At 36.1% G+C, this 13,172-nt stretch overlaps 1 protein-coding gene and 1 long non-coding RNA gene across 2 annotated transcripts; both read left to right on the top strand.

Annotated features, from left to right (window-relative positions):
* The first annotated feature begins 3,077 nt into the window (after nt 1–3,077).
* Nucleotides 3,078–12,625, top strand: LOC124135333 (polyadenylate-binding protein 2-B-like). Its single transcript, XM_046500610.2, has 7 exons — nt 3,078–3,547; nt 3,938–4,049; nt 4,712–4,773; nt 5,582–5,688; nt 9,401–9,488; nt 10,451–10,563; nt 11,601–12,625. The coding sequence occupies exons 1-7, from the start codon at nt 3,407–3,409 to the stop codon at nt 11,635–11,637; spliced, it is 660 nt and encodes a 219-aa protein (XP_046356566.1). The 5' UTR covers nt 3,078–3,406; the 3' UTR covers nt 11,638–12,625.
* Nucleotides 5,695–9,311, top strand: LOC125381666. Its single transcript, XR_007221967.1, has 2 exons — nt 5,695–7,233; nt 8,748–9,311. It is a non-coding gene; the product is annotated as an uncharacterized LOC125381666 (long non-coding RNA).
* Nucleotides 12,626–13,172: the final 547 nt, after the last annotated feature.

The raw sequence follows: 13,172 nt of genomic DNA, 5'->3' as shown, positions 1-13,172 counted from the left end.
TCTATATCCTGGCTGACATAGTGTAACACTGTACCCATGTGTCTATATCCTGGCTGACATAGTGTAACACTGGACCCCATTGTCCATTGCCTGGCTGACATAGTGTAACACTGTACCCCAGTGTCTATATCCTGGCTGACATAGTGTAAAACTGTACCCCAGTGTCTATGCCTGATATGTCTGGCTGACATAGTGTAACACTGTACCCCAGTGTCTATATCCTGGCTGACATAGTGTAACACTGTACCCATGTGTCTATATCCTGGCTGACATAGTGTAACACTGGACCCCATTGTCCATTGCCTGGCTGACATAGTGTAACACTTTACCCCAGTGTCTATGCCTGATATGTCTGGCTGACATAGTGTAACACTGTACCCCAGTGTCTATGCCTGATATGTCTGGCTGACATAGTGTAACACTGTACTCATGTGTCTATATCCTGGCTGACATAGTGTAACACTGTACCCCAGTGTCTATGCCTGATATGTCTGGCTGACATAGTGTAACACTGTACTCATGTGTCTATATCCTGGCTGACATAGTGTAACACTGTACCCCAGTGTCTATGCCTGATATGTCTGGCTGACATAGTGTAACACTGTACTCGTGTGTCTATATCCTGGCTGACATAGTGTAACACTGTACCCCAGTGTCTATATCCTGGCTGACATAGTGTAACACTGTACCCATGTGTCTATATCCTGGCTGACATAGTGTAACATTGGACCCCATTGTCAATTGCCTGGCTGACATAGTGTAACACTTTACCCCAGTCTCTATATCCTGGCTGACATACTGTAACACTTTACCCCAGTGTCTATGTCCTGGCTGACATACTGTAACACTTTACCCCAGTGTCTATATCCTGGCTGACATAGTGTAACACTGGACCCCATTGTCAATTGCCTGGCTGACATAGTGTAACACTTTACCCAAGTGTCCATATCCTGGCTGACGTAGTGTAACACTGTCAGGTTGTTTTGATTTCAAACACAGTAATGTTCAAACGTAGATACACACCACACACTCGACCCCTCTTTTGAAAAACACCCATCCCAGCAGTGTTTATTGTTTGTTTGTTGTTTATATTCCGCCCTCAGCAATATTCCAGCTGTATTACAACGACCTGTAAGTTATCGATTCTGGACCAGAAAATTCAGTGATTGACATGAGCAACCATCCACATCACTTTGATAGGATGAAGGGGCAAATGACCAAGCACCCTAGCCTATCCCTGTCAGACCACCTCCTGTTCCCGTGGCAGAGAGGAAGAATTGGGGTTCGATACCGGCCGCGTCATACTAGAAGACGTTAAACAATGGTACTTGCTGTTAACCTGTCTGGCGCTCAGCATTAAGGGGCTAAAACAGGGTTGTTTGTTTCTTTATTTGTTGTTTAACGATGCTTTCGGCAATATTCCAGAAATATGACAGCGGTCTGTAAATAATCAAATCTGGACCAGACAATCCAGTAATTGATATTATGAGCATCGATCCACGCAATTGGGATACGATGGCATACTAAAACAAGTACTGGTCGTCTCTCACACACACGCACGCACACGCACGCACGCGCGCGCATGCACCTCGCTATACAAGAGCAATAATCTTGAACGCGACTTTAAAGACCGTTTCACCTCACCTCTCCCTGTCATGCAGCTACTGTATTGTTACAAACAACAAACAAGCAGTCAGGACTTAGGAACCGGTCATTTATTACGTGGGTGGGTCAAAGGATTTTGATGCACAAATGTACTGAAAATAATTACCCTACGCTAACGCTTGTTTTAGTTTTGAATGACCTTCCCCATGTCCTTGTACGGGTTTTTTGACGGCCCAAGAGACTGTCTCATTTTTGGGTGACAGATTCCCTCTAAAAACGGGAGGTCAGAATCAGTGACTTGGTTGGTTGCGTGCTCATAATATCAACCACTGGTTTGTCTGAACGAGACTCGTTCATTAACAGGCCGCCGTCAAATAGATGGAATACTGGTCAGTTTAGAAATAAATCAAAATAACAAACACTTAACAATAGGAGCCAAAACGGTCATTGTACTCCCGCTACCGTATACACTGTTTCAGAGTCGTCTTCTTCTTCTTTTTAAACCAATCTACCCTTTGATTACGTTGGTTTAATAACCAGCGACCTATTTATTTCATCTGCCGATTGCCATGCACTGCAAACAAAATTCCTTGCGCAAGAATTTGTCAGAGTCTTAATTTACTAATATCACTAGATAATATTCTCACGCCATATATACCCAAGGAACAAATTGTATTATATTTCTCTTAACATGAATTACTTTCGCGATTATCCATACATCATGAAATGTATATTGTTGAGATTAGGTGGAGTTGATCATTATTTTGTTCAATCTCATTAAAATCAGATCTTACTTCTCGCTACTTTGTTTTGCGAGAACGAGACCTAAGATCTGGTTTGATGAGAGTGTATGATGTTTCGAGCTCTTTGCATGGCAGGCGCCTTACCAATTCTATCATTAATCATAGGAGTCAGCTGGTGGGAGAACGGGTGGCCCAGTCGTCTAATTGTGCAGAGTTGCGTCCTTAGTTCAACCTTTTCAACATAAAACTTCCATTGATCTGAACATAATGATTATGTTATCGTTAATACAGGAACATAACAGCTGTTCTTTACTATCTTGTGGAGTGAATAGCCCTAAATAAAAAAATATTCAAATGATTAATTTTGTTTGGGTGGGTTTACGTTATAACATACAGTAATGTCAGCAAACATTGAGTGAACGCCTAGTTCTGAAAATGAAATGAATCTTGTACGGATTATTTATTTAATCCTATCTTTATAGAAATTTGACAACAAATAAAAGGACTTCTACTTGTCTTCTTCACTTAAACATATTTTCATTAATTTTGTTTTGACTATGGTTGCCATTTTGGTGTTTTTTGTTTTGCCGTTTTAGGTGTTGCCGATTTGGCAAATTTTCAAAGGGCGGTTACTCTTATCCGTTGTTTGAGCAATCGGAACACACCAACGATAAAAAGTCGGCAAAGTGGAGCGTATTATTTGATTTGACCACAATCTGATCTATCGCTTGTCGTGTATCAGGCTTAGAGTATAGTTAAGTTCGCGAAATTGACTATTTATTTGCTTCTGCTTGATCTTTTGCAATGGCCTCCAGACGATAGTCGTAAAATCAAAGAAGCGACAGTAAGACGAGGTTTTCCGAACGGTGACCGGAAGTTGATAGATTGTTAGATGAAAGTCTCTTTGTTTCCTGCATAACGGCTGTCTCTTAATCCTTACCATCGAGAGACGAAATCCTTTCTTATTGTTTACCTTCATTTGTTTTATCACATTTTATCCCTCTCTTAATCATACGGTCCTTTATTTGTGTCTCTAAGTGTATATTTATTTCGTAAATATGGCCGATATTGAAAATGGTGAACAGGAAGAAAGTTTTACAGAAACCAATGGAGATTTCGACACAAGTCAGTTCGATCCCGAAGCCACTGACGCCGACACAAGTGCAATAACGACGGAAGATGTTGGCGTGGAAGATCCGGTCCGTATCAACACACTTGAAACATATGACTACAGCTGTTGAATAATAACATAACAATATGCTTTAGATAAATTTCGTATAGGCCCAGTTAGGCCTAAAGTTTGTTCATGTTTGATTCTATACACCCGGAGTTTAAATTATGTGCTAGCTACTACAGATGATTGAACTGTATTAACCATTTTCTTCTTAATAACAATAGGTTCCTGATAATTCTAAGTAAAACTCAGTTCCACAATATATTATAATATACACAGACAATAAGCCATCAAACATGGAATTGTGAAGTTACCAGTTTCACCAAAAAATGTCAATTATCACACTCAAAATATTAGTGAAGTCATCTGTTACATTATGTAGTGAAAACGATGTGATATTTGATGACTGTTGCAGGAACTCGAGGCTATCAAAGCCAGAGTCAAAGAAATGGAAGAGGAAGCTGAAAAATTAAAAGAAATGCAGAAAGAAGTTGATAGTCAAATGAATATGAGTTCTTCATCTATAAGTGGGTTGCAGTCAGATTCTGAATGATGAAAGTTATTGTTTTGATACTACTGTGTCGTGTTGGGGAATCAGTTTGGTTTTCATCACAAGCTTTAGACACATTTCTCAACCACAATCCATCAATGGCATCATCAATACTCTATGCGGTTGCTAATGTTGGCATCCTAGTTTTGTGTTTATTTTCATCCATTTACATGTCAAGTTGCAAACATCATCAAAGCTCTTTTGCTATGATAAGAAAGTAACTGTTATAACTTTGCTATGGTATGCCTTGATTGAAACTGCCTAAATTGTTGAAAATTAATTATACGTGGATTACATGTATATTTTTGTATTTTTATTATAGGCTAAGTTTAACACCAACATATTTTTCCACATTAAAAAAAGGAAACTTAAAATTGACCATTGCATAGGTATAGGGTTGCTGATCTTCCAACAATTATAACATTGAACCTCACAAAATACTGCTGTGTATTTTTATTTGGTAAAGTTAAGTATGTTTTGAGGGTTAGTGCATGTGTTGTATGAACATAGAACATGTTAAGTAATCGGTACATATTTCTAAGATCTATGTCCAATAATTAGGCAATTAGACTTGTTTTATGACCTCAGTAATATTAGTTGTAACTTATTGCAACTTTTACATGTACATGTTCATTTCAGCTTCTTTTCCAAGCGTTGATGAAAAAATAGAAGCTGATGCTCGTTCAATATATTGTGGTAATGTGAGTACATGTTATTGTTAAAAAGCAGTACATCTTTGCAATGTTGAATGCTTAAGTTGGTATTGATATTGATTACGTAAATTAACTAAATTTGGTATAGATGTGTCATTGTTCAATTACTGTCATGTGGTATGGCAAGTCAAACCTTTATTTGTATACTGTGTATATTGTTGCACCAAGACTGCACTACGTGAATGACAATATTCCCTCACCACTTCAGCATTGACATGTTGTCTCCCAATTATTGTATTGATTCACAAAAGGGGAATTTCTACACAAATATTGAAACACTTTAAACAAACCATTGTAAACAGGCCATTGAAATATTTGGATACCTATTGATACTGATATCTGTTGGTACTATTTCATAATGAATAAGTTTGCTATTGGAAATACTATCTGTGTTGCAATGTTTTTAATATACAATAGTTTTAATGTTTGTGCCGCATTGTATATTTGCAATAGGTTTGGTCCTCTGTTTTTGGATGTGAACATACAACAATTGGTAGCTCCACCTTGGCCAAATGCATGATATGGATTGATAGAGAATAAGCAAATTGACCTGTTGCACCAGATATTAACAATGTTATTCTATTGCTGCATGTAAAGTCTTTGTAATTTGTGCTGCAGTAATTTTTCAGTGCCTTGTGAAAGAAACCTGGCATCAAAATGGAAACAATTGATGCAGTTGACATTAGAACTAATTGGCACCCATTTAGACAAGATTCCTTGGTATTTTCTTAATTCTAGTTTTGTTTATCACATTATGTGAAAGATCAATTCTTTAAGATTTGTGTGAATATTTTAGGTTGATTACGGTGCCACAGCAGAAGAATTGGAGCAACATTTTCATGGTTGTGGCTCAGTAAACCGAGTGACCATTCTGTGTGACAAATTCACAGGCCATCCAAAAGGGTGAGTTCTCTTTCAATTTCATTACTGTTTTGGGGCTTGAAAGATACTTTGTCACTCATGATAATGTATTTAGGTATGAAAGATACTTAAGTTTGCAGTGTTCGCATCATGAGAAAAAGAGTATTTACTTATATCATAATGAAGCAAGTTTTTAAACTTACCCATGACCCAAGTGTATAGCTAAGACATTATAGAAAGATAATTCCAAGAAATGATGTTTGCACATGTTGGACTTCTGATCCTCTGTGATTGTAACATAACTGCTACTGATCTTGGGAGAAACACTTAATTTTTCAATATTTTATAAATTTATGATATTTATACCTGGTACCCTTTCTTCACCAGACACCCTACCATGCCTACAAACCCCAATGACATTTAAAGATTTCACCATTCTCAAACAATCACATGGCAAAAATCCAAAAATATTTCAAATACCTGTTCAGTTGTAGCAAATGTTATTGCTGATGCAAATAGAAAGATTTATTTCCAAGTTTGACTAATATTGTGGTAACATTCATGATTACATATGAAGGGAATAGGTAAAGCATGTTCTACAACATACCAGGTTGCCATTGTATGACTTAGCTGGTGGTACTGCATTTTGTGTCGGTGAAACATTGAATGTTACAAAAGCTTTAATATAACTTGTTGACTTATAAAATGGCACCCTAAATAAGATTCTAGCTTGCAACTTGCATGTTCTTCTCAGTTGGTGCAGGTTATTATGAAGTAGTAATGGTAGCAAATACATTATTATGATATTCCAAGAAATGATGTTTGCACATGTTGGACTTCTGATCCTCTGTGATTGTAACATACCTGCCACTGATCTTGGACAAATATTGTAAAAAATAATCAATATTTATTGACTTATTATATCCATACCCGGTACCTACTTTTGTTAAAGATTTACAGAGAAATTTGGCCTTTCAATAATTTCACCAATCTCAAACAGTCATATAGAGAAGTATTTGATAAAAACAAAATAAATTTTGAGTTGCTTTTAAGTTGTAGCAAATGGTGTAGAGAGATTCAATTTCCGAATTGGGCTTATGTGGTCACATCTATATGAACGTATTAAGTAAACCAGTTTAAACATACCCGGTTTGCCAGAATATGACTCTACTTGTCTTACTGCACTTTGTCAGTCAAACATTGAATGTTGCAAAAGCTTTAATATTGCCTGTCAACTGTTAGAAAAAGGGCACACCCTAAGTAGGATTGCAGCTTGCATTTACTACTAATCTTCAAGTGGTGCAAGTTAATATAAAGTAGTAACAGTAGCAGGCTACTGCATTGTTCTGATATTCCAAGAAATGATGTTTGCACATGTTGGACTTCTGATCCTCTGTGATTGTAACATATCCGCTACTGATCTTGGAGAAATATACATTTTTCAATATTTATGAACCGATAATATTAAAGCCATGTACCTGATTTTATCCAAAGAATTACAAACAAAAAGGGACTTCCAAAGATTTCACCATTCTCAAACGACCATACATGTATTAATCATAAGCAGTACCCTGAATACGTTTGTAGGTTTAACCTACTGCACAAGTGTTTTAAATATGTTGAAAGGCCATCAATTTTACCGAGCTGAAGAGAACATAATCCTATCTTTACCATGTTTATCCTCGTTATTTATAGATATTGTATATATATGTTTCCAAGAAATGATGTTTGCACATGTTGGACTTCTGATCCTCTGTGATTGTAACATATCCGCTACTGATCTTGGAGAAATATACATTTTTCAATATTTATGAACCGATAATATTAATGCCAGGTACCTGATTTTTATCCAAAGAATTACAAACAAAAAGGGACTTCCAAAGATTTCACCATTCTCAAACGACCATACATGTATTAATCATAAGGGAGCGACCATTTGATTTCTATGGGGGGGGGGGGGGGGGGGGGGGCGGAAGTTGTTTTCTCAGCAAACTATTTTTTTCTGAAGCCATTTCTAACAAACTATTTTTTTGTAACATACAGCTGAACAAACTATTCATTTCAGATGGTAATTTTGCAATTTTATTATAGAGTAAAATATGCAATCATATTTCAGCAAATGCAGCCTGTGGTGTATTATAACATGAACAGCTATAGAACACCCGTTATAATAGTCTTTTTCATTCCCTGACATAAATACAGTAGTCCTGTTTGTAGCCTGGTGGAGGACGCGGTAATAGCTGTTTCTTTAGTCCCGGCCCGTATCGGTGGTATACTTCCAAGCCATCGTAACTGTACCAACCTTTGCCTGGCACACACACACATCCCACGAAATGACCCCCATTGCCATACACTAAAGCAAATAGTGTATACACTCGTTCATTCATCTGAATAACATTGTAATCAGACAATGTATACAGCAAAAACAGAGCAAGACGTGTCTCTCCAGCAAAGGATGATGGTGTGCATTGACGTGTTCAAATAGATGTTTCATCACAACAGAAACACTTATGACCAGGTCATATCCAAAGATCATATAATATAGTTTTATTTGAAGGATTTTGGTGAAAATTGTTCATACCGATACCTTTTCATTTAATACATATGGTTTATTTGTATTTCAAACCATTCCTCAAACAAACCACAATATAAATATGTTCAACATTTATCAGTGAATAAATGTGTTCTTTTACAACATTGTAGCTTGGTTATTTCTTTTTGGAAATTGTTAAATTGGACGCCTGAATATTTGTACATGCATTTAAATAGCAAATAGCAATTTAAATGTGCTGAACTGAAGCCATTAACTTCATATACAGAAATAGCATAAAATAAGATTAAAGTAATAGTGATGTTGCGCCGAAGGCGGCGGAAAATCTTTACGTTTATAATGCTGGAATAATTCTTTAATTCAATAGATAAATGTTGCAATGACATGCAAAATTATATCTGGAAACAAACTATTCATTTTTCCCACAGTAGTAAACATTCTATTTATTTTACTGATTATCTCCAACAAACTATTCATTTGTAAATACTTCCGGCCCCCCCATAGAAATCAAATGGTCGCTCCCTAAGCACTACCCTGAATACGTTTGTAGGTTTAACCTACTGCACAAGTGTTTTAAATATGTTGAAAGGCCATCAATTTTACCGAGCTGAAGAGAACATAATCCTATCTTTACCATGTTTATCCTCGTTATTTATAGATATTGTATATATATGTTTCCAAGAAATGATGTTTGCACATGTTGGACTTCTGATCCTCTGTGATTGTAACATATCCGCTACTGATCTTGGAGAAATATACATTTTTCAATATTTATGAACCGATAATATTAATGCCAGGTACCTGATTTTATCCAAAGAATTACAAACAAAAAGGGACTTCCAAAGATTTCACCATTCTCAAACGACCATACATGTATTAATCATAAGCAGTACCCTGAATACGTTTGTAGGTTTAACCTACTGCACAAGTGTTTTAAATATGTTGAAAGGCCATCAATTTTACCGAGCTGAAGAGAACATAATCCTATCTTTACCATGTTTATCTTCGTTATTTATAGATATTGTATATATATGTTTCCAAGAAATGATGCTTGCGCATGTTGGACTTCTGATCCTCTGTGATTGTAACATAACCGCTACTGATCTTGGACAAATACCTTTGTATATGTTATCAACTGACCAGTATGTTCATACTTGATGTTTTCTTGTATTCCAAGTTCGCAAAACTAATTTTATTTTTCAGATTTGCATATATTGAATTTGCTGACAAAGATTCAGTGGCAACTGCAATGGCTTTGGATGACTCACTTTTCAGGGGAAGGCAAATTAAGGTAAACTGGCTGCAATCTTCCTCCCAGACATCGGTAGCTAGTCTATTGTTGTGGTTCCATGCTGATTCTGAGCTGTCAATTATCAGGATATCACTTTAATACTATTGTAATGTTTTAAGGAAAGAAATGTTTACAAATATTGCACCGACAATGTCTGTTTAGAACGTACTGGTTATGACATGCACTGGCCCTGTAGTGATTGCTCTTGTTTATGATACTGCATTTGAAATCAGAAATGTGTATGGTAAAGTATGGTTCAAGGAAACCTTTTTTGTAGGAACATGATAAATAGAAGAACACAAGGTATATTTTAACAGAGTTTACATCTAGTCATTGTCAGTGAAGTTGCTGTAGACAAAGTAATATTATATACAATGATATACAGAAGACACGTAACAGTATTTATCAGGATATAATGGTACAGTTGCAAGAACAAAGGATGAAGCTGAGCCCTGTTGTTTTCTCAACGGGTTTTTAGCATGGAACCACGACAGTAGACTAATGTCACAGGTCCTCTATTTGTCTTAGAATGCTTTATAGAGCACAGCTAAGTACTCCAGTTCCATGAACAGCATATGTAGTGAACAGGTTATTCAAAGAGCACTTTTCACTCTCCACTCACAGAGCATTTGTCTGTATCCTCAATATACCTCTGTTAAATTGAGTTTTTTTGCTGAAGTACATATCAGGATATACATCAGGGTCATCCATTAAGTTGTGCTCTAAGTTGAAGTAGCCACTGTACAATTGATCCCATGTTATGGAACAATGCAATGACAGCATTATCTTCATACAGACTAATTTGGAATAATGCATAAGACATAGTTAGTGGATAATGTTAGTTTTTCCCTTAGGTTGTGATACCTGATGCATTATGTTTTCCCCATTTATTTTAGCTAGATACTCTATCTGAAATGAGCATGTACAGTATTTGTATTATGTTTATTTCAAATCTATTTCAGGTCTCTCCAAAACGGACAAATAGGCCAGGCATCAGTTCCACAAATCGCTTCCCACGCAGTAGAGGTAGAAGCAGGGGACGCGGGTTTACCCCCAGGGGAAGAAGACCTTATGGGTTTGTTGCCTTTCTTCTTTATGTATTGCCGAGTTGTTTTAAATCAGGTCAAGGCATGCTGGAGTATTTTGTTAACCTAAATAAGGTCCCTTTCCAATGATAAATAGCTGAGACATGGAATTATTTCTCTCAATTCTTGTAACATATGTACTTTTCTTATTCTCCCTATTGAAAGAAGGACATTTTTTGTTCTGTCAGATCTACCATAATTGAAAACCTTCATATCTTAACAGACACTCTACCAACTACTGTTGGTGCAGTATTACCATACAATCATTGAAATTCAGACTTTGTTTCAGTACCTCAAACCCGAGCCAAGTATTCACATTGGTCATTTTTGCAATTATCACTAAGGCTTTGGAAGGATATAGCACTAAAACATGCATTAATGAAACTATCTCTAATTTTTAATCAAAGAAAAAATAAATAACATCCTTCAACCCCAGAGCATTTTGTTGGGAGAAAGCGAAGATTAAATATTATTTATACCAAACTACACCACTCATGTATTCAATTGAATTGTGATTTGTTTAGGGTTGAAGTGAAAGTAACTCTATCCTGTCAATGAGGTTCACCCTGCGAGAACTGTTCTCTTTATTCTTCATGTGTTCTATTCATGAACAGAGACAGGTTATGCCATATCCTCATCAGATATTGTTGTTGACATGTTTAAAACTGATGTATGTGTACTTCAATATGTCTCAATCATTAATAAACGTACTATATTTGTTTGAGCAAAACATGCTCCTTTTTACGTGTTCCTTTTATCAGTCAAACTTTTCTTGTGATGTGTTATTTCAAACAAATAATTGTAAGTATGTTTAGGGGCAGATATTCTAAGTAATAACCTGTACCCATCCCTTTTCACTTTTGTCCATGAAATGTGTTTACATCAACACATGTACCTGGTGCAAAATCAATAGGAATGTAATGTTAGTTCAGTGGCAGATACAATGAAACTTCGGGGAGACATAACATACATGAGGTTATGTTATTTTGTTTGTCTTTGTTAAATAGAAAACAATTATTTGTTTCAGGAGATACCGAAGAGCAGCCTACTATTCCCCTTACTGAAACTAAAATAACAAGAAAGAATGAAGGATACTATGGTGGCAACCATGGTGGTAAAATAACTCATACTTCCCAATATTCTATCGAGTTACAGCCTGATTTTTAATCAACATCGATGTCAGAAGTTTTGAATTGCTCATGTCGACCACCCTTTTATTCTCGTAGCAGAATCAAAATCCATGATCTACAGTAATTTGTATGTCCCATATGGATAAAATGTGCCCTGCTGCATGATATTTCCATCATTTTAACATACTTACAATGGCTTGTGAGAGGATTGGTCGTTTGAAAGTGTGAATGAGTGTATGTTATGAGAAGGGCAGATTGTCAATGAACTGGTGCAGAAAAGAAATAGAAATTTACAGTTCTATATTTTTGTATTTTGTTTTATCAAGGCCAGAATATGACTTCCCTGTATTATAGTGGAATAATTGTGTATTTTGGTGGTCTTAACTATGGACGTTAAAATACTGTTGGTGTTGTCTTTTAATGTGTACACTGTTGTCAATGTGCGCTTTTATGTCATAGTAATCTGGACTACTGCAGATTCTATGAATGACACTTGAAATCCCTCTGAGTTATAACCCTAATATTGGTAGAGAAGGAAGAATATTTCATATTTTAGCTTCTAAATAACTGCATCACATTATCTCAGGAGAATAGCACCTTAAGGTTATTTTCTTCATACTTTAAAAGGCCTCAAGACATTCCCCTTTAAATGCTCTCAAAATGGTCTCTAGTTTTGAATGTGGGTAGTAAATTGTGCACTTCTCGCTTATTGATGCTTTCTTTTTCAGCTGAATTATCCTATTTATCAGTGTTTTCTCTTGTCTGCAATTTTAACATAGATCTTGTTGATATTATGCTAATCATATTTTCTTTCAGATTGACGTGAAAATATTTGACTCAAAATAAGAAAATATTGAAAACAAAAAGATTGAAAAAAAATGTACAGAGAAAAAAATATGAAAAGAGAAATATGTGCAGAAAAGAGAAAAAATGATGTATAAAATGTGAAGAAAAAAATGTAAAAATGTTAAATAAAAATGTCGAAAGAGATCCTGTTTTGTTATCATTGATCAGTTTCAAGTGGCTGGGATTGTATTTACATTTTGGAGAACTGTCAACAGGCATATCAAGACAAATGATGGAATCTTTTCCTAGACATCCTTCTCATTCTTTCTGTAAGAACTGTAAATCTTCTGACAAGAAGTCGAGTGAGTGAGTACGGTTTTACGCCGCTTTTGGCAATATTCCAGCAATTTCACGGAAGTAGTCGAGCATGTCCTTGTCTCTACTAATGTACCTTGTGTTTTGGGCAGAACACGTTCCCAGCAGCAATTCTTGGCCAAAGAGCAGACAAAAATAATGAGTGTCAAATACTCACAACGTGTGACCTGGTTGTGAGTTAGATTTTACCCCATTTTGAAAAGTATACCCCGTCTATCTGTGGGAGGGTGATGCAGCAGCTCCTATAAATGTTGGTTTAACCCAGTGGTGACAAACCAAGGATCATCAGCATAAAATAAAACTATCTC

This window comes from Haliotis rufescens, unplaced genomic scaffold (genome assembly GCF_023055435.1).
Source record: "Haliotis rufescens isolate VD_foot unplaced genomic scaffold, xgHalRufe1.0.p SCAF_19, whole genome shotgun sequence".
Lineage (NCBI taxonomy): Eukaryota > Metazoa > Mollusca > Gastropoda > Lepetellida > Haliotidae > Haliotis > Haliotis rufescens.
Note: the sequence above shows the minus strand (reverse complement) of the source record. Positions and strands in the feature narration are given on the sequence as shown.